This window comes from Callorhinus ursinus, unplaced genomic scaffold, assembly GCF_003265705.2.
Source record: "Callorhinus ursinus isolate GAN/ISIS: 27379988/994484 unplaced genomic scaffold, GSC_fseal_2.0 scaffold56, whole genome shotgun sequence".
Taxonomy (NCBI): Eukaryota; Metazoa; Chordata; class Mammalia; order Carnivora; family Otariidae; genus Callorhinus; species Callorhinus ursinus.
Window position 1 is genome coordinate 4973747 of NW_027397118.1, and position 22943 is coordinate 4996689.

Here is a 22943-nt window from a genome sequence, read left to right on the forward strand (position 1 = left end):
CCGGTAGATGGCACTAACTCGTCTGAAATAAGCAGAAATCCACCTGAAAGCTTAAGGTAGAAGGAAGGAGAGACAGAGAGGACAAGACGGACAGTGGGAGAAGACAGGCAACAAGCAGAAATGCCCCCCCAACTAGCCAGCTGTCCTGAAATGACACAGACGAAGCCTAAACCCTCCCGGATGTCATCTGTAACCTGGCATGTAAACCCTCATTGCCACGTTTGCTTTCAACAATCACCTGCTGCTTCCCTAACCTGGGACCTGGCTGCCAGAGGAGCGGGGAGTCAAGATCGGGGACGTTGCCATAACCCATTACGACCACAAGATGGCGGTGCTGCGCCAAAAGGACCCCTTGGCAATAAGAAAATCTAAATCTGGAAAAGCAATCTGAAGACTTGAGCAGATGACCTCAAAATAAGAACGGGGAGGGAGAAGCGAGGTGGAGAGAGACGTGTTGATTAGACTTGCAAACTGTCTCTCAAATTCATGATGATACTACCACGACTGCTTGCAGCTGCTGGTGGCAACCGTTGACTGAGGGCTTGCTGGGTACCAGGCTGTGCCAAGCACTGTATATGCATGGGTTCATCTCAAGTTCATAAAGTCTTATGAGGGAAATTCTACAACATCTCCACTTCTCAGCAGAAGCAGTATGTGGGGAACCAGAGGCCGGGACCTCTTATATTATCTCAAAAGATGTAGGGACAGTGATCTAATTCTGGCCACACCAACAATAGTGAACAGGCTGGCTTCCACGCATTCAAGGCTAAAATTTCCTTCTTTCACTCTGCAAATGTCTGAGCACCTACTTTGTGCAGGGCACTGTTTAAGGTGCTAAGGAAAGGGAACAGAGGGATCTAGACAAAGTCCCTGCTTCTAATGCAAAGAGACCACAATAAACCATTAGGTGCACTGCACCAGAGGTGCAGTGGAGAGAATGAACCAGTGCTGGCCGGAGCTGGCTCTCAGAAGCCGATGGCTACATTTCCAGGAATTTAGAGAGCCAGTTCTTAAACACATCTATTCTCAGAGTTAAATTACATAAGCTCACAGTAAATAAGTTATATTTAAAAGTTATCATTAAATTTAATTTAGTAAGTTCTGTTTAAAACTCATCACTTCTGAATTATCTTACATTTTACAATTATCTATGCTGGGGGTGAGCAAACTTTTTCTGTAAAGGGCGGGACAGTAAATATTTTAGGCTGAGTGGGGCATACAGTTTCCATGGTGACTACTAGGAAAAAGCAGCCGTAGATGTGTAATATGAACAGACAGGACTGTGTTCCAATAAAATATTTCCAAAAATAGGCAGTGAGCTGGGTTTGGTCTAAGGGCTGTGACCCCTGCCCCTGGTCTGTGCTCAGGTATTTAGGTCTCTATTGTCTTCAGTGGAAATGCTACATACGTACGTGCAATCCTACTTGCATCTCTTTCCAAATCCACCTGCAGAAATGGCACACCGAGCTCGCCATTGACCATGGTGAGAGTATTTACACCACAAAATCAGCAAAGGCTACAGATCAGGGCTTTTTCCTCTCCCTGGAGAGCGGGTTGTTAATCATTTACCTGCTAACGTGGGCTGTGAAGAAGGCCTCTTTGAGGAGTTGACCTCTGAGCAGAAACCCTGAGCTGCACTTTATCCTTCCACCTGAGGCGGCCCATCCCACCCACAAGGGGCAACCTAGAGGGCACAGTTTGGAAATAATCTAAACAAAATAGTCTAAAGTTTGCAGAGATGGCCAGAAAGAGTAAAACACACACTTCCTTAAAATATGTAGAATGTAGATGGCAATATGGTAACCCCACCTTGCCACACTCCAGGGAACAGCTTTGCCTCTTTTTTTTTTTTTTATTATTTATTTGACAGAGCGAGACACAGCGAGAGAGGGAACACAAGCAGGGGGAGTGGGAGAGGGAGAAGCAGGCTTCCCGCGGAGCGGAGAGCCCGATGCGGGGCTCGATCCCAGGACCCCGGGACCATGACCTGAGTGGAAGGTAGATGCTTAACGACTGAGCCACCCAGGCGCCCCTCTCTTTAGCTATTTAGAATGGGCAGCTAGGAAGCCACAGATCATGGTCCAAGGCCTGACCTCATTTATTCCACAGGCTGATGAGACTGTGCCTGCCGCTGCCTGGCACCCGCACGGTTAGACCTCCAAGGCCCCATTCAGCACCACACAAAGTGGGGGGGGGGGGGCTCAAGAAGGCAGCCCAGGCAAAGTCGGCGACCGCAAACTACTTTGGAAAAAGCAGTATTTAAAACAGATACAGGAGTTATTTGTAAGGGAATGGTTTGATGTATGAAATTCAAGAGTCCAAGCAGCGGATATAATTTGCGTCTGTGATGAAGGTCACCGCTGTCCGGATCAGTCTTCACCCACCTGACTCTTGGCTTAGCCCTCAGAAACCCCTTCCTCCTCCGATGACCTTCGGCGCTGCAAAACAGTCCTCCAAAGCGGGCAACGCACACGGACGTGACCATCCCCAGTGCAGCGCGACGGCTGCCCCCCCAAATCCGAGTCTCTTCCTGAACACTCCCCTACTTCTTACCCAACTGGCCCGGTGCGTTTTCTTGTTTGTTTATGACATCTAAGTTTACACACCATCTGGAATATTCCCTGAATGGAGAGAAGGGCATCTTCGTCATACTCTAAAGTCCTCTGTTCAGAAGTAGTGAAATTCATCCTGCCTCCAGATGCTTTCTCCTGCCTCCAGAACACGTCCAACACACACTTCCAAGGCTCTTTCTCAAGAGTCGACGCCAGGAGCCCCACAAGAGATTTTCCACTTCCCCTTGGGAGCTTGTCCAAGTCCACGATCCTCTTTTCCCGGAGCAGAAAGTTCCACCGGGGAATGACAAGTAGATTACATCTCTCAAAAAGCCCTAGTGCTCCTGACAAGCGGCTCCCAATCTTGCTGCACGTTGGACAGATGTAAAGAGCTTTGCAAAACACCCAGTGCCTGGCTGGCCCTGTCTGCAGATTCCAATCGCTTGGGCAGGCATAGGCATTCTAGGTCTGAAGTCTCCGTGCTCGAGTTCAGCGTACAGCCGGGATGAGAGCTGCTGTTCTAAATGGCGGGCTTTAGTGGGGGACGACCTGCCTCCGAGAGTCAGAAGAGCACCCAGCCTGGCCCCAGGAAGGGAGGCTTAGAATGGGCTGGCGGTTTCTCTGCCAAGCCACTCAGCTCTCCTCCGACCGGGACTCATTTTCACCGGGTGGTCCCTACCCACAGTGAGCCTACATCCTCACTGCCACGCTAATGTTCTCCCTACGAATGGCATCTAGGACAAAGTTCGCAAACCCTGGAGTCTGACCGAAGGATGCTAAAATGGCAACGTTTCCTTGATCACCGATGTGTTCGTTCAGCTATAGGGTTTTGAAACAAGGTTCTCGGATGTACTATTATTTTCAGTATCACTTAGACCATTCTGGCTTTCCTACCTTGGCAGCAAGGGACCCGAACTCCAAGGAATTCTTGAGGAGGACTTGTTCTATGGGTACCCAGGAGATGAGAGTGTCAGCCCGTGTAGCATCCTGTGATCAGTTCTCTGGGTCAGACAGGACAGCAGAGTGTTGAACCGCCTCCTCGGCAGCCGTGGGGGACCGGGACACACTATTCTAGTCGACAGCTTTGTGCCCATGTTTAGAGACAATGAGGCTCAGGAGGGCAGCTGCTAGTTGGAGTGGTTTAGAGACCGGCAGAACTGAGCTTTCATCAGGGCCAGAACCCAGAAATGCCCAGTTACTTTGAGAAACTACTGGGAACCGTGATGCCAGGAAGCAACCCACTGGCACATTGCCCAGAGCAGAAGAAATCTGCGAGGTTTTCTAGAACGGCCGTCATGAGGGTAGAGGCTGCATTTCCAGGTACAGCTTTTCCCCCAAAGTGGGCACCTGCCTGGCACCCACAACAATGTAAGAGGTTGTAGTCAACCCCAGTTTTCCCGTCACCCAAAACCCTTCTCCCAAAGAAATCCAAGGAAAAGGAACCATAAAAATTTAATTTTAATGATACAGAAATAGTATATAGTACATTTCTTTCCACAGCAGCACGTCATTCATCTCTAAAAAATTTAACAAAATTAAGGCTAAATCAGAGCAATCTGATAGTAAAGGGGTTTTTTATGGGGTGTTATTTTTAAAGAATATCTTCATAAATACAGGATGTTCTTCAGGCCAAAAAAAAAAAAAAGTCAAACAAGATAGCAGATATGCAACATGTAGTACAAAATGTGCTCCTTTTTACCAATTTATGAATAACCACAACTTCCCTGGGAAGTTTCAAATGGGATTGGAAAAAAAAAAAAAGTGAATGTTTGTGACAGGACATTAGACTCTCGAGTTAAAATTCGACAGTACTATAGGCCATTTCACAACACAAAATCAAAGACGGTGGAGTCTCCAACATAATCTCTCCAGAAAAAATGTACAAAGCAACAGTGGACAGTGTTTAAGACTGAGAGAGAGATCTGAGGTGTGTGGTGCCTGGGGGGACCACCCTCCCCCATAACTGGCCTTCCCTTCCCACCACACCCCCAACCTATGTGAGAGAATGAGAGACTCTGACATGTGCTCAAACAAAAATGGCCAAGACTGAGGGTCAAGAAACCAACCTGGCCTCCTGCAAACGCCAGTGTTGACCAGGATCAGGAAGAAGGAATAGCTCCTTCCCTGCGTCTCCATTATCTTTGGCCACCTTTGCTGGTTGGCTGTTCAGCACTGCTCCCTGACTCAAGAGAGACCCTGCAGCTGCCCCAGGATGTAGAGTAAGATGAAGCGTCCTTTCTTCTCTTTTCCCTCCAGTGAAACTTCTGGAAGGAACATGGACAAGTGCAAGGGAAACCCCCTGCAGGGAGCCTCACGCTCCACAAGCCTAGTCTCTGACAAGTGACAAGGACGGCAGCAGGTGCACAGAGACCCTGCCGTCATGGGGCCCCAAGCACCACACCCGCTTGGAGGGGGTTACCTTCTGTCGTCCTCCACCCTCCCATGTGCACACTGGTTTCCATTTTAATACGCCCTCCTCCTCCACTCCCCGCCACGTGCCTTGGGGGACTCGAGTATTATTGTCATTGAAGGGGAATCGTGGGTGTGTTGTTAACACCACTAACTGCCAGAGAAGGAGATCTTATTTTTAATTTGAAACATTATACTCCACCTACTTTAACAAGGACATTTTGCTTCATGATAAGAGGAACTATTACCCCAACGAAAAATCTTCTCATGTGATGTTAAGATTTTCATCAAGTAGCAGATAGTACGAAATAATGTTTTCTTTAATTTTGCACAAGAGTTTGCTTTTTTCCATTTCTTTGGTACCCAGAGAGAGCCTCAGTTTCCCCTAAAGAAATAAAATGGGAGACAAATGTCCAGGTAAATAATATCAAATATCCTCTTAGGACGTGTGTGTGTTCCAAAGACTGCTAAAACCTCTAGGAAACAGTGGGCTGAGGTATATATACTCAAATGCATTTCTTATATAAATTCATACATAAACACAGACAAACAGTGTGATCAACATCCAATTACCTACGTTTAGGTAGAAAAATGGATGCTATAACATTATCAATCACATAAAGAAAAGATATTTTTGAGATCTTTTAGCTCAGTAGTTTTCAAATCTGGCTGGTCATCAGGCTCGCCTGGTGGAGCCTTTTACTAACAAATTCCCTAGGCTCAGCTCCACTCATGAAGATCCAGCAGGTGTGGCGTGGGACCCAGAAGTTTGTATTTTTCCCTATAAAACGTGATATTCCAACCCCCTTGTTAAACAGAGGACACGAAGGTCCAAAGTAGTGAAGGAGTCATCTAAGGCTAACAGAGCAAGAGTCAGAGAAAGGGGTGGACCCGGGTCACTCCTTTTTTTGTTACTGAGTCCCAGAGCTTCCCCAAGACTTGGTGCCCTTAACACTGAAGCCACCAGGAGTGGAGATTCTGTGGTCAGAAGTAGGTGCTAAGCTGTTCGAAGGCAGGGACCCTGTCTCCTATTCCTTCTGACACAGTCCTCAGTAATAAATGTCCAATAAATACTCGTTGGTGGGCAGTCGCTCAGCTAAGGCCTACTGCTGTATTCTCGGTTCACCTCTCTGTCTCCGATCAGCCAAGCAGGTGCGACATTATCTAGCTGGATATGGGAATCTACCTGAGGAGGGGAGTAAAGCCTGAACTTATGAAGATGCCAAGTTCAAACAACAGGACTCGGCATGATGACACAAGTTGCATAAGATTAATTACTACATCTTTCTCTTGTTCCTGAATTATGTGTTAGGTGAAAAAATAAATGAATCCAAGGGATAGAAAGAAGCCATTTACCCGTAACCTTCTGGCAAATGTGAATTACAAAAATCCTAAACTATTCTAAGGAGGTCATCCTTGGCAATTGTAACAACTATATGTTAGTGACTTTTGTTACTGTTTCTCTTGGCTTTCCATGTGTTTTCTCAGTCTTATAAAACATTCTTTCAGGGATGGAGTCAAACTGTAACTCCTTTATAAAGCTGATTGTGAGGGACACACACACTTAGCCTCTACCTCACGACATGGTTCCCCTTCCTCCCCCCGCCCCATCTCCCTCCCACCCCCTACGCCAGCGCTCACACACACACACACATCACACACACACACACACACACACAAACTTACAAGTGTGAATTTAGTTGGGAGGTGGGCGAACAGGACTTGTTACATTTTCTATTTGTAGCTATGAATCATAAGCCATGTTATAAATAATTCTACTCGATTGCCATCTTGATTTTAGATAGGATATGGAAAAAGGGAGAACCAAAACATTTTAGAAGCCAACAGGAAAGTATTAAAGGAAATTTAAGGCTAAAAATTAAACAGATCACCAGGTACCTGAGCCACCGGTGCTACACAGCCCAGCCCTGAGGGTGCCCACTTGCCACACGGGCTCTGCTGGGACAGGGCAAGGGACCAACCAGGGCCAGGGGAAGAGCCTCACCCCTCCGCAGAGAGGACCACGGCTGGCCCTGGCTTCCCCTTACTGAGTGCTCCCTCCCCCAGGTAACAGTGAAAGGACATAAGGTTCTATTTGAAGGAAATATCCTTAGAAATAATTTACGGATGTGGCCCCTCCCCCTGGAAAGAGCCTCCATATCCCGGAGGGGGAAGCTTGTGCATGCATCCATATGGGTCTTCTTCAAGCTTTCTGCCATAAGAGGCCGGGCAGGACAGACCTTCTTGAATGTACATTTTGTTTCAAAGAAAAGGAACTTTCTCCTCTTTTTTAACTCTTAAATCCATTCTTACCTAGACAGAGATTCCTGGTCATTCCTCCAGATAATCATTTTAAAAATCACACTGATAAGCTCATTCATCCATTTATTCACTCAACATCGCTATACTAAGGGGTGACTGGTCTTGTAGGTCAGAGCTGGAGGAGACCTCAGATATCGTGCACCCCAGGCCCCTCCCTTGTTACCCACGGTGGACAGACGCGGCACCAGCCCCAGAGCCTGGGTTCCTCACCCCCAACCCCTGACCCAGTATCCACCTCCCGGCCCCACCCAAGCATTTAGTAAAACCTCATGCAAAATTTATGTGCTTTTTCATTTCAAAAATGAAAAAATTACAAGATGAAAGAGTTTCTCTACCTTGCTACACTTTATAAAGCTAATAAGTATCAGCAAAATGGAGTGATAGAACCAGAGGTAAATGTGACTTTCAAAAAACTAATTGCAGGGTTTATAAAGACTCTATTTTTTTTTTTACATTAAATGATGTATGAAGTCATATGCTATATACACATGACAACTCTTCTGTTTTTCTGCATGGTTAGGAAGTCCAGAAGGACAACAATACCACAAAAGGACACTTGGAGCAAACACAGACCAAAGCACGTTCCACGGCACTGATGTTTATAATCTGCAGTTCTAGTCTACAACATCCACTTGTGGTCTCGACACGCGCTGTGGACATGAGCTAGGAACACATCCGTGTTCTACTTATTTCACCAGAAGGAGGATGAAGCTGCTGCAAACATTTCAGTAACATATCTGATTCTTAACTGCCATGATCTCCCATGAAATCAAGCTGGATTTAGTGAGCAGACTGGCTGACCTCACTTACGTTCTGGACGGTCTTCCTCACAACAGGAGAGGTTTAGAAAGCCAATACATCTCCTCAGAGAGATTTTACTGAGTATTCCAGGTTCAAATTTATTTTCTGATGGGCCATATATTTGTGTAGAAACCTACTTATCACCCCAACCCTTTAATAAAATTCATTGTGCCCTGTTCCATAAAATAGTTAGAGAGCCTTACGAAAAAAAAAAAAAGACAAAAAACACCCAAACAAACCTCTCAGCTGACAGTTACTGGTGTGAATGAAGAGCTTCAATTGCTGTATATTCGAATCCCCCAGGAAAGTTACATCAAAAATAGACGTTTTATGACAAAAATCACTGAGATATCTCAAAACCAGAACAAATAGAAAACAACACCATTAAAGGGATTTAAGTACTTTTCTGGCCACTACTGCAGAGACACAGAAGCTCAGTGGGGTGCGGGCATGCAGGGCTCAGCACTATATAGGAGAGAATTAACAAATCAAACTCAGTACAATTTTCATAACTGGATTGAAAGTAAACTCTTAATAAAACCAACATATTTCTTCCTCAAGGCAACCATTAGCTAAAAGGAAAAATGATTTCATATCCTTGGTCCATAAAGAAGACACATTTATTTACATTCTCAATGGACTAAAAGAGGTTTTAAACTGTCACAATTAAAATTTTATGCTTCCAAAAATATCATATGATCAATGCACTTAACTTAAAGCTTCGGGTATTAATAACTTCATTTAGACTTCTTAAAAAACCAACACAAACATACTTTCTAGAGTGCAAAATGCTTCTTATTAAATACTTCAGTAACACAAAAGCAATTTGTTTTTTTAAACACAGGACTCCCTTTCAGCAGGATCACCACCACAAAGACATCCATTGCCGGCAATGGACGCAGAACAGAACTGCTAGCTCAGGTCAGTGTGACACGACAACCTTGCCTTCGGCCGCTGCCCCTACCCAGATGTGACCCCGATTACTTGTACAGACTCATGGTTGGGCTCTGGTACATGCACATGTACGCATCACAGAAAAGTCTTCGTGCGCAGCCTTGGATTCTTCTGGAGTCCAGGGAGTGCAGGTCCTCTGGAGACATTTTCAGGTACTCTCCCACTTCTGGGCATGGGGTAACTTGAGGAATGTTGAAGCCGTTCTGGCCGCCTGAGGAAAGAGGAAGAGCTCTAGTTAGGGCAGCCAAGTTCTAACCCCTTTGGCCGCCCCGGCCTACTAAAGCGATCCTGCGACTCTAAATTTAGTGGAGGCGGATTTCCAAGATCTGAAGGACCTTATTTTACTTCTGATTCCTAGAAGTTCAAGGCTCCTTTTAAGTCTTGACAGTGTTCTCACTTCTTGGTTTCTGAAAGGATTCTGGGGCCAAAAGGAAGCATATCCTGAGCAAAGTCCAAAACCCACCTTATAGGCTTCTCTGTATTCAGTGAGGGAACAGCGTTCCATAATATGCGTAATCACACAACATCCAACTCCTCACATGCCCTATGTCTCCTCCCGGACAGAAGGACCCCGGTTGCTCCACCATGAGATCATCCAGTTTAGAGCATATCTAGCGAAATGAGTATTATTCCACTTCCCTAAATTTTAAATACATATTTGTGCAAGGCTTTGCTTCACATATCATCAGACTGAATGAGGGCGCTGGTGTGGTTTTAGGCGCTCCCGGCCCAGCCCCTCAAAGGCTTTTCCAAATGTCCGACCCCCGGACGCTTTTCAGTTACGTGAGAGCCCCTGGAACTGGACATGTGCTCGTTACGTATTTGTTAAACAATGCCTAAGCATCCTCGAACATGGCTGAGAAGGTGCAGCATACTCCCCATTTCGGGAAGAAACATTACATGCAGAATAGGCTTATTTTTCCAAAGAAGATACTTATTTCTATTCTTTGCTTCATCCTTTAGAAGACAATGTAGTGCGTAGTATAAAAGACGTAAGCAATGAGGTCAGAAAGATGGAGTTCAATACAAGCTATGTGACCTCAGGCACCTTAACTTCAGCTTTAATAACAGAAAAAGAGGAGTAATCCCCCATTCTTGCAGGGATTTCGGTACAATGACTCAACGTACTTCCCAGAGAGCTCGGCGCAGGGGCACTTCATAAATGGTGACTATGGCTTGTAGAGAAACGGAGAGGAACCTGAGAGTAAAAGACGAAGCTGAAAAGAAAACCTCTCAGCCCTAAAATAAGAATTTTAGGATCCTTCTTTTAATAAAAACCACGTGTGTCAAAATATCACAACGATATTGTTCCTTAATTTAGTAACAGGGCTGCATATGCATTTCAAGATATAAAGACTATGCCACCAAAATACTCCAGAGAGGCTTTCCACATACACTATTCTATTACTCAGAACAGACTATCCACTGTGAACTATCCCACTACAAACTAAAACGGTGCCACACGTAGAAGAAAAGTTCTTAAAACCATCCTGGGGGCACCTGAGGGGCTGAGCTGGTGAAGCATCTGCCTTCAGCTCAGGTCATGATCCCAGCGTCATGGGATCGAGTCCCACATCGGGTTCCCTGATCATCGGGGGATCTGCTTCTCCTTCTCGCTCTGCCCCTCCCCCCGCTGGTGCTCACTCTCTCTCTCTCTCTCTCTCTCCCTCAAATGAATAAATAAAATCTTTAAAAAAACAAAACAAAACAAAATACCATCCCGATCCGCCATGCTGTCAAAGAAGAGCCAGGCAGAGTCATCCTTCCCATACTTCACAAAAGCGACATAGTGGCTTGTTTCTATGCAGAGAACAGCAAACAATTCCATCTTCTGGCAGGGGATGCAGCCGTGCCTCCAGTCCCAGTCAGGTAAATCTTTGGGAAGCGACACCGGGTTATATTTATGGTTCAGTCTCTTGGGATGAAGGTGGACCTGAAACGGAGCATGAAGGGAATGTCACTCGTGAGCCAAACTCAAGTGTTTCCAGCAAATGGGCCCCACTTACTCTAACTCAATTCAACCCGATCAAGAGCAACCAAGTGCTTCTCAACGGTCCACCGACGAAACAGAAGACGCATGAGCAATACCATTGGATTATCAATTCAAGTTAATAATGGTTTTGAAAAGTTTCCAAAATGTTTCCAACTCCAACTACAAATAATTTCCTATTTCAGGAGAGAACATCCATTAAGTGACGTCAAGCTTACTTGAGTGTTGCAGGTTTTACAAAACTGTTTGATGTTTCCAGCGGAGATGTCAGGGTCATCATAACACTCTCTACACTCGTACATGGCGAGCCCCCCACATATCCGGCACTGCCTGGGGGCTAAAACGGTAAGGGTGGGAGAGAGGTTATGGGGCCTTTAAACATGTGTTCTTTCATTAAACAAATCAAAAGGAAAAGGTAAGCTTTATTGAGGACTTAGCCTCAACAAGTCCACCCCACCCTGTCCCCATAAATGTTACATTTCCTTGGACTCGGGATATCTTTAAAAAGACATTTTCTATGATCAAGTAACACATTGTTGTTGTTGTTGTTGTTTTAAGATTTATTTGAGAGAGAGAGAGTGCAAGCGAGAGAGGGCACGCGCAGGGGGCAGGGAGAGGGAGAAGCAGGCTTCCCACTGGGCAGGGAGCCTGACTCGGGGCTTGGGGCTCGATCCCAGGACCCTGGGATCACGACTGAGCCGAAGGCAGACATTTAACCAAGTGAGCCACCCAGGCGCCCCAAGTGACAGTTTTTTAAAAACAGTGTATTCTGGAGTGTTTTTACACAATTATGAAATGTCTACTGATGACAATTCAAAGAATGAAAAAAATATAAAGAAGAAAACTGTAAGCACCTCCAATTTCAGTTGGCACGGGATAACCAGTGTCAACACCATTGTGAATTTTCTCCAATAATTTTATATCTGCAGATTTATGTAACCCTGTGTATGCGTGCGTGCGTGCGTGCGTGCGTGCGTGCGTGTGCGTTCGGGGGGGGTCCTCTTATAGAAAGGACCGACTTACCTTTTCACTTCACATTACGTTATAACTGCCTTCATACAGTTTGGTCTTCACAAACACGAACTTTAATGGCAGTAGTTCCATTGTATAGATACACCATAATTCATTTAACTACTCTTCTCTCAAATAGATTGTTCCTAATTTCTTAATCATGTGACAATACATACATTTGTATATAGAATATTTATTTGCATCTCTGATTATTTTCTCAGAATACCTAAAACTGAAAGTCCTAGCTTAGTATTTCCAGGCTCTTCAGATCCTGAATTGCCTTCTGGAAGAACCATATCCCGTTAGACTCTGACTGGCCTATTTGTGAAAAATAAACAAAACAAACTAAAAAAACTTATACTTACTGTCTTCAAGTAAATCTGTTATATTTAACTCCAGAGAAGGAAAAATTTTTTTAAACAGTTTAAAGTCTTTTCCAAATCGAGGCATCTGAATAATCAGACATGATGGTGCCTAAAAACAAGATACATGTATTTTTAGAATCAAAGTGCTGAAAAAAGTTCTCCCTACGAAACCGAAGCAGTCATGGTCATCATGCCAAGCAGCGATTCTGCTATAATACCAACGGCCTGTACGCAGGATCCGAGCGTGAATGCAGAGCAGGGAGGCAGAGCACCAAGGTTTTAAGTGGTCCAGGATCCATACCATGGACACCCAGAGGTCAGGCAGGTCAACAACCCTGGGTCTCTAACAATACGATGACAATCTAGAGTAACACTCCACTGTGGGTTTATATTTAAAATAAACATTTTAGAAAAATTGTTTTGGCAAGTATAATAAAGAAACTGTGGTCACTGAAGGACACCATTCCTTCTATTTCAACAAATAACTGTAGCCGTTAAAAGCTTTACCAGAACATTCTTTCAGAAATAAATTCAATAAAAATAAACCACAAGCATGTACCACTAAGATCATGAAGACACAGTAAACAAGAAAAGAAAAATAATTTCTATCACTTGTTCACTAACCAACCAATATAAGTGAATTTATTTTGTCTCTTGTTGAAGGAAAAGTAAACATTCTTCTTTGATATGTTTGGCTAATATGCTTAGATAAAATGTTAAACTGGGTAAAATGACAGTTTAAAAAAAAAAAACACAATTCTTCCTTTTTGCTTCAGATACTACTTAAAAGTTTTCAAGTTACAAATTAGCTTTATATTTTCTTTTGCACCAAAAATCCAGAAAGTCTAATCTTAATTCTAAGGCATTTTCTACAAGGACACAACTGAGACACTGAACTTTTTTTTTTTCTTAATTTGTGTTTTGTTAACAGTTACTATGTTCTCAGTGGGGTAAAATTAACAGTTATTAAATCTAGTAGTAGTCTCAAGATTACTAAGGAGTGTCACATAAAATATAATAATCACTAACCTCTGCAAATTTCAGGTTACTGTTGATAAAAGACCATTCCAATAACTGCTGAATTGTAGGAACTCCAACTTTCTCATTTTTTTCCATAAAAATTTGATAGAAGTAACAATCTTGTACTTTTTGACCTGCTGATCTAAAAAAACATGCAGAAAGAAACATATGATTTTTCTCCAAAATGCTCAAGTCAGAACGTGAAGCTGTCCCAGCAGTATCTGAGGACAGAAAAACCTATGGCATTGACGGTGCCCCCTGGGTCATCAGAACAACAGGTGAAAGACAATAATGCAGATTAATTAAATGTACTTTGCATAAAACCTTAAAAATGAGTTATTTTAGTTTTCATATCCAAAAGTCCCCTCAGTGATCAGAAAAATAATGGAATAACATCTGCCGTCAAGAAGCACTGTGTGAACAATAATAATCGGAAGCTAAAATGACTTGGTTCAACTGAACTGTCCAAATCTAAAAAGTATTTTTAATCAACAATCCATTAAACTATTGATTGTTTAAAATCTAAAAGGCATTTAATGCTTTAAACAGGAAAATAAATTCTTATGTCTCTGAATGGGACAGACCCTTAGAGACCTTCCAGACTCAACGTTTCACTTCCAAAATGAAGGCCCTGCGTTCTAGGATAGAATAATCATTGCTTCCCGGCAACTTGAAGCAGAGCTAGGTGTAGAAACCAGGTGTCCTATCAACCAATGACTATTCTTTCCATGAAAGCATGCTATCTCTTTAGATGGTCACTCATTTATTCAACAAATACCAAGTAAGCTCCTACTATATGCCTGTCAGTGTTACCAATATATTATACATTTTCCCTTTCAAATATTTACTACAGGGGCGCCTGGGTGGCTCGGTCCGTTGGGAGTCCAACTCTTGATTTCGGCTTGGGTCATGGTCTCAGGGTTGGGAGATCAAGCCCCATGTCGGGATCAGCACTCAGCACGGTCTGCCTGAGCTCTCTCTCCCTCTCCCTGCCCCTTCCCCCACTCACACATGCTCTCCCTTCCCCTCTTTAAATGAATAAAATCTTAAATTAACTAAATATTTTACTACAGAATGCCATTAATCTTTAGAAAACTAACTCTACCAAAAGGATTAATAATCTTTAAGTGTACTATTTACCTTCTCAGCAGAATTTCTGGGTATAGAATCAACTATTTTTATAGCTAGATTTCAAGATTTTTAAGAAATTTATTAACACAGTTTTCATAATGAAACAGCTGTTCAGAGACCAACCTTCAGAAGCCCTCAGCTATCCAAGCAACTAACGTCCTGAAATAAACAAAACTTACTTGTTAACAAAGCCAGGAGATTCATGAGAACCCACAACAAATAAAAACAAATGATAGGGGCGCCTGGGTGGCTCAGTCGTTGAGCGTCTGCCTTCGGCTCCGGTCATGATCCTCAGGGTCCTGGGATCGAGCCCCGCATCGGGCTCCCTGCTCCGCGGGGAGCCTGCTTCTCCCTCTCCCTCTCCCACTGCCCCTGCCTCTCCCTCTCCCACTCCCCCTGCCTGTGTTCCCCTCTCTTGCTGTCTCTCTCTCTGTGTCAAATAAAAAAAAATAAAAAAAAATCTTTAAAATTAAAAAAAATGATAACCAAAAAAACCTGAAGGTTATGCTATATTGATATTTTACTTGGTTGTCGATGACTATAAAAGACCAGCATTTTTCTGTGAAAGCCAAAAGCACAAAAAAATTTAACAGGTAACAGGGAAAAAAAAATAGGACAGGAAACTAAGAAAAGCATAAGGTGGTCGAGGTCAGTAGTTGCAACAATTAGAAATAATAATGGTGAGGGAGAAGGGGCACCGGGGGGTGACGGGAACGCAAGACGCAGACGTCCAGAAGGGGACCCGAGATGAGGATGAAAACCAACAGCCTTGCGATACTGAGGCGGACGGATTAGGAGCCTGGAAGGGGGTGGGGAAGGAAAAAAAACAAAAGCAACAAGCACTCAAATCTCATCACCACAGTTTTAGAAGGCTAAAACCCTAAAGTAATAAGCGGGTCACTAAGGCACACAGACACAAGAATTACAACAAAGCTGGTGGGACGGCACAAAACCGTACAATTTAGATTGCCATTTTCCACTAAGAAAATCTAAAGGCAGAAGGGTACAAATGTTATATTAACCTTAAAAGAAAACATATATCTATGGAGAAGATAAAAACAAAATTCTTTAGATCGTGGGCTATCTAGCCCCGTGGAATAGAATATATATCCATGTAACAAGAATACGCAGACCATGTTCTATAATGAGAAGTATTCAGTAACACAAGCTGAAACTGCCCTATATCTTTGCTTCTTGACTGCCAATTTTATTCTACGTTTCTTGGAATTCTTCTCTGCCTCCGTGCACTACCCTCTCTTAATAGTGGCTATGACTTGTTTTACTTTCTCTTTAACACCCCACACGAGTCGTCATTACCAGTACTATTGTTACTGTTGTTTTTTGAGTATGAAGGCTTAATTTACCTCTATTTATGACCTTGATTCTTGTTTCTAGCACACTACTCCTTTGCTCGAAATTCAGCTTTGTCTTTCTAAAGTATATTCTGTAATAAGTCTCTGAGTTAGGTGATTGAGTCCTGGTTCTTCCTGCTCAGGAATCCTGTGCACCCTTCTTCTTAGCACTTAAGTCTGCCAAAAATTCTGGAAAATATTCAGCTGTTATCTATCAAAATTATTGCTTCTTCCCCATTCTCTCCAGTGTCTCCTAGAACTGCACTTAGAATCTGTCTTCCACGTCTCTTACCCTCTCTCGTTTTCCAACTTCTTTCCCTTGGGGCTACATTCCAGGTACTTTCTTCAGATCTATCATCCAAATCAGCAGTTATCCAGTGACGCACCCCCTCCCAGCCATAAAGCATATATACGGAGATAGACATTTCTAATCTCTATTTCTGGGAATTCTATTTTTGTTTATTTGACTTTGTTTGTTATCAAATCCGCATTTATCCTCCTAGGTGGCTAAGTCCTTTGTCTCGTCAGTCATGTAAGACTTCCGTGCAGTCTCTCAGACTTCCACTATTACAGAGTTTACGGTACTCCTCTTCCTAGTTGTTACATCAGCAGACTCTCCCTCAGAAAGAAAGGCTCCTGCAGGTGAAGAATGACACTTGGGACAGAAAAGCTAACGTCTGAAGTATCTTTTTATATCTTCTTACAATCTTTAAATGAGTGACTCCCCATATGAAGAGGCCACTGAAAGGGGAGGGGAGCAGTGACCCCTTCGAGGGGTGGCGGAACTTCCTAGGGCCCTCTCCAAACCCCAAAAGCCCTTCAAGCACCGAGATGCACTCTTACATGTATCCAGCCCTCCTCACCCCCGGAGAATCACAGCTGTTTTCATCTTTGTTATTACTGAGAGTCTATGACATTCACAAAGGGTGTTGGGCCATTGGGGAAAAAAAAAAAAAGACAATTGTTTTAATCATCTGAAATTTATCTCTTCCAGAGGAAAACAAAAGTGACTTTTTTCTCCCAAATTGCCTGTTAGATTTCCTACATCATGTATTAAAGTGGTCTTTCCAAGAAGACCTCATTTGTGTCTGAAAGCTGACTTATAAGATACTGCAATTCTATTTTTGAGCTTTCTATTCAGGTCTACTGGTCCACTTTTATATAGTATCACACTGTTTAATGTCTAGTGCTTTGCCTTATAGCTTATCAAAGAGCTCTTAAAAAAAAAAAAATCCCTCAAACTTCAATGTTTTCACCCATTTCATCCTGTAAAGAACTCTAAAATCACTTTACTGAGTTCAAAAAAAAAAGTTAAGATCCTGTTTATGTACAAATCATTCTGTAAAAAATTAACATCTCTAAGTACCTTACTATTCTTAACTGGAACACAATCTTTCTCACTAATTAATCAACTCACCTTTGAGCTCTGGGCAAGTCTTTTAAAAAAAAACCCATCTCAATAAAATCGATTTCTTGGCATTTTATACTTTCACAAAGTATGAAAGCATTCCCTTTTCATATCTGCTAGAAGGTATATAGAAATGCCATTGATTTCTCCATGATTATTGTCTACATGGTCAAATTACAAATTCTCTTGTTAATTCCAGTAGTTTCTGAACAATTCTCCAGGATTTTCTAGATGTTCATATAGCTATTACCATCTCTGAATACAGAATATGTATTCTTGATGTTTATGTATTATGTCTTATTTCATTAATTAAACCTTCCAAAACAATATCAAACTGTAATTGTGGTACTGTCCTCCTTTCCCTTCCTTCCATCCATCGATGCAACACTGGCATCAAACAACATCACTTATGACACAAAGACGAGTAAGAGTATTTGTATGTGACCAGCTTAGGGAAGTAAATAGTAAATCAGCAAGATTTTCAACAGAGGAACCCAAGCTAAAGTATAAAAGGATTCAGCACTTAGACTGTGATCATTAAACTACCTGGAAAGTTCATCCATTTAGAATATCTCACTAAGAACTTCAGTGCATTAGATTCAAGACTTTCATTCAAGACGGAGGAGAAAAAAAGGCTAAGTTACAAAACTGGGGACAAAAGAGCTAATATGAGGCTAAACTAATTCTGAGTGATGGATCATCAAAAACAGCATTCTCATGGTATTTGACTGGGTTAGAATAAGATTCTTTTTTTTTTTTTTTTAAGACTAATCTATCCACTTTAGAGAAAGAGAGAGAGTGCAAGCATGAGCGGGGGAAGGGGCAGACGGAGAGAATCTCAGGTAGACTCCCCAATGAGTACAGAGCCAGATGTGGGGCTCCATCCCAGGACCCTGAGATCATCACCTGAGCTGAAATCAAGAACTGGATGCTCAAGTGACTGAGCCACACAGGCGCTCCAAGAATAAGATTCTCTTAGAATCTTAATTTCCCTTAGACTCTTTCATTAATTAAATTATAAAAATATTTATGTACAGTTTTATAAGAAAATGATTTGCAATAATATTACTAGGGTTAAAATTAAAAGCACAAATTTACACTGGATTCACTCTTCCAGTTAACTATGATACTATGGGGAGAACAATTTAATTAATTACATAATTAAATGGTTAAATTTGCATCATAGGAACCTAGCATATTAAGATTCCTAAACAAATACAATATTAATCACTAAAGAAATCATTTTTTTGGAATGATGGTAGAGAAAATGAAGATCGCCTATTTTTTCCAATGCTTCTGTAACAATTTAAAAGTTACCTTATTTTTAACAATGGCTCTACCCTTAAAATGTGATGAAATAAGATATTCAAGAATTCTTCAGGATCTAGGAGAAAATAAAAAAAATAAGTCACAGACAAAATTTTTAAAGCACTCTATTTTTTATTTATAATAGTTATATTCTGATTCTAAATTCACTTTCATAATTGATACTTTTTCAATTAAAAGCATAGTTCTCCAGTTTTCCTGCCTAATGAAAACTATAAAGGATATTTAATAGTTGTGACCAAGTAGGACAGTCCAATTTTGTTATAACTTTACTGTGTATGAAAAGGTACAGTAAATTCATGTATAATGAAATAATTTTAATTTCTTCTGGGGGGTTAAGCAGAATAAAACTGGAAATATAGTCTTGTTTTTTCCTGTTATCTGAATAATTACCAAGTCTCTAAACATCATAGCTGGTTACAGTATGCTGCTAACATGTTCACAGTCAGGAGCTGAATCTCTAAGGAAATCCATTAGCTAAGAATAGATTAAAACATGGTCTCTGGCCATAAACTTAATTCTAGTTTGCCATGTTAGCTCCCTTTATAACAAGGAAAGCTAACTGGAAAAATGGGGATGAACCCAATGCAACCCTTCACCCCTAAAGGGAAACAATGATGAATACCATTGCTGGAAGGAAAGACAAAAACTATTTATTAACTTAATGTACTACAACTAGGCAACTTCTCAAAGGGATTCATTTTCCCATATATCACTCACTTTTAGAAGAGATAAAGTATTTACAAAAAGGGGGCAAAACTGTCCATTACACAGAAACTATATTTCACTGTATGTTAACTGGAATTTAAATAAAAGCTTAAAAAAAGAACTTAAAAAAAACTGTACATCACACAGAAAGGAATTTCTAGTTTAAAATAAAATCCCCAAAACTACATAGACACACATTTCAGCCAATAATTTAGCATATGCTTTCAAATTATTTTTAATGCATATCCTATAAATTAAGAGCCACCTTTTTCTTCAGAGGTAAATCCTGATGCAGCCTCAACTTTTTCAAGTATTTTCCTCAGCTTCATAATCTTTGTTGCACACACATATCCAAATCTACGTTAGTAAAAAACAATTAACAGTGGCACATATATTAAATTAGTATAACCCAATTTGATAATCACACAGTTCTTATATAATTCCAATATGTCATACATAAATTCTTAGCTAGACAATTATTTTGAAAATCACAGTTATAGGCTGCTTCTTGAGGTTTACAAATTAAAAATCTAGCATCAGAATTACCCCAGACACTCTCATGCCTAAGTAATAGCTGTCAGATACTAATCTAAGAAAAAGCATTTTTTAATTACAATGACTGGTCTTCTGATTCTATTTGCTTAAGAAATTAAAGCATTTACTTAAAAAAAAAAAAAACTTTGAGAGCAAGTCCTTTTAATACTAAACACTGAAAAAGCTGCCAAAGGGAATGGTAAAGGACCTTGATAAAAAACTGAAAATTGAAAGTGCAATCAAGCTGGTCATCAGGTGCATGACACTGTCTCTCATCTTTAATCTGAATACAGGACACATTCAGTACATTCCACGGGAATCCCTCACAAAATTCCAATGCTAAAAATGCCTTCGGAAGAAACCTGGGAGGCCATCACAAGCTTAACAAGAGCAAGTCAAAACTAGCTAATCTAATATCCATTTTGTATACTGACTATTCATTCACTCATTAACTCTCTGCAACTAACATACACTGAGCATCCACCACTTAACCCAGTACTCTAACCTGTCAGCCACTAGGAATATAAAAATGAATAAGGTGATAAAACAGGGACTCTGCCTTTGAGGAGCTTGAAACGGAGAAAGCAGAAGTTTCAGTAACCAGTCAGCTATAATAAGATAGGAACGTTGCAGACACAGGGAATCTTGATCACAACAAGGCATCTGCCAAGGGCCTTGCTGTGGACAGGGTGACAGAGTCTGGTTAATCATGATTCTTAACTGGTTGGACAACAGCATCCAAATAATTTCTGTTAATGGACTTAAGATGTTTGGGAAGGAAAGAAGGAAGTGGTCTAGAGTTTTGGATTTGACCTGTCTTGTTCCATTATCAATTACTTAGGAGAAGAAATGGACAGTAAACTTAAAAATTTGCATCAGATAAAATAACTGATATCAAAATCAAGACTCATAATTACCTTAAAGGATGAAAACTAGTCATTTTCATTACAGAATGTGAAGAAAAGATAGAAGGAGGGAGATTTATTTGTTTATAATTTACTTTCCTAGCCATGTTATACAGTAGGCCATTCTGCATGCCCTCCTTTATTATTCAGCCTTCTGCATTTTTGTCATCAAAATCTTCTAGCAAACTACTTTTATATTTTAATTGTTAAATAAGAAAAGGGTCCCAAGATTCAAATTAATATTGACTTTAAATTACATAGTTTGTTCCCCATATTCCTGAGTGCACAGATTTCTTTCATAGTCTAGGGCCCTAACTCTTCATAGTTTAAATTTTATAACGTGAAATTATCACACGTCACTACTACCACTTATGAAATGTCTTTACCAGATGTCTCATCACTTGAACTTATATCATCACAAATTGTTTTCTGTGACCAAAGAAAGACATATTTATAATTCATGAACTAAGAAATGACCAAAAAATCACTTTTTAAAGGATGTGCAGGGAGGCCTAAGTATATTCCTGTAACCAAGAAATGTGTTAATAAAATACATCTCATCTGTTTCTAATACAAGAGTACTAAATACTAGCTATTCTACAAATTAAAATTTTCCTTTGCTCCTTTTTTTGTCAGATAAAATTAAGTTTAAGAAGCCAGACTATGCCAACTGGAACAGAGAGAATGATGACTGTTAGAGGTAACTGCTGGAAGGAGCTGTAACAGAAGGTAAGAGTACCATGTACCTTATATCAGCTTTTCTAAACCTACTGCAATTACTAAATTGGACTCTACCAAAAAGCTTTCATCATTTTATGGCATACGCTATGTGCTACACCTTAACCAGATTTAGAAATTAAATAAGTAAAGGCAGTAAAGGTTCAATCATACTTCATCAAGAGACAAATTTTCACCCATTCCTTAATAAATGAAAGCAGGTATAAATTAATTACTAGATCAAAAAACAGCAAACAGGACACCAGCTAAAGGCAAAATAACTATAGATCTTCTACTTACATTCTCAGAGGATTAACAATTTCTGTCCTCAGTAGCTCCTGAGTTTCACTATAATATTCTACATCATTCTTTTCTTTAGGTCTAAGTAACACAGTGTCCAGAACAGAACTAAAAGCAAACAAGCTGTAAAATAAAAGGAATATTTTTCCTCATGCTGTACACGGACTACAGATACTAAACAGAATACTAAAAAGATACTGAACAGATACTAAAGTGATACTTTTTGGGAAACAGAGACTAAAGAGAATTGAAGAGAAAACACACAAAGTCTGGAGAACAAGGAACATAGAAATTAGTGCTTTCCGTTAACACAGGTCCCAGAGACACCCGTTAAGTTTCCCATTGTTTAATCATCAGGGTCTAGAGATCCTTCTAAGTTAAAAATACCAATATTGAGAAAACAAACTATTGATTGACAGTGTTAAAGGACAAAAACATGCCTCAAGTATATTAAGAGAACTTCTCTGCAAAAGCTGAAAAGGGGCCTACAAATCTGAGTCGAAGTACAGACAACAGAGGAGGAAGTCTGAAACTACTTCCCAAGGCATACGCGTACACAGTATATAACCCACTCCGGATACCCTACTTCTCTCCCCACACACCCCTTTGCAGAGATAGAAATTTCTTTTAAATGCCAAAATCACGTGAGTGACTAACAGCGGTGACTTGCTAGGATCAAAGAAAAAGGAAATTTGGCTAATGCAAATTTTTATCAGGAAATCTAAAAAGTCTTGTTATCAGTTCTTTAGGGCTTGTTTTTGTCCTTACACGGGCCGTAAAGTATTCTGCCAAAAAGAATGGCCCACCACGTTTATTCTCCTCCCCACTTTTTAAAATGTTAACACCCCACTGACTTCCTAATTCTTACAACATGGCTGTAGAGAGCTGGTCAGTTACGTTCAACTTAACTAGTGGCGACCTTGGTTGGATCTTCTTGCACTGTTAACTCGTGCAACTTTGGAACAAACTACATATATGAGGGCAACTGTGCTTCTACTGAACATAAGTCTTTAAAGAAAACTCTTAATTCTCTTCAGTCACATGATTTCCCAGACACCATGAGAATATCTGTCCCCCCTGTAACACTATCATTCTTACTCCTCACTCACAGCATTACTTTTATAGTTTTTTTGGATAT

General features: G+C 41.1%; 1 protein-coding gene across 12 annotated transcripts in view; it reads right to left on the reverse strand.

Annotated features, from left to right (window-relative positions):
• Positions 1 to 3988: 3988 nt before the first annotated feature.
• CYLD (CYLD lysine 63 deubiquitinase) overlaps positions 3989 to 22943 on the reverse strand; it is a 65608-nt gene continuing 46653 nt past the window's right edge. For all 12 annotated transcript variants that reach the window (XM_025852450.2, XM_073884374.1, XM_025852454.2 and 9 more), the window contains 8 exons: positions 21806 to 21928; positions 19615 to 19706; positions 18633 to 18699; positions 13434 to 13566; positions 12405 to 12513; positions 11247 to 11365; positions 10755 to 10971; positions 3989 to 9249 (listed from right to left, as the gene is read on the reverse strand). In XM_025852450.2, coding sequence (XP_025708235.1) covers positions 9065 to 9249; positions 10755 to 10971; positions 11247 to 11365; positions 12405 to 12513; positions 13434 to 13566; positions 18633 to 18699; positions 19615 to 19706; positions 21806 to 21928 — 1045 coding nt within the window. In that variant the 3' untranslated portion in view covers positions 3989 to 9064. The remainder of the gene's footprint in view (positions 9250 to 10754; positions 10972 to 11246; positions 11366 to 12404; positions 12514 to 13433; positions 13567 to 18632; positions 18700 to 19614; positions 19707 to 21805; positions 21929 to 22943) is intronic.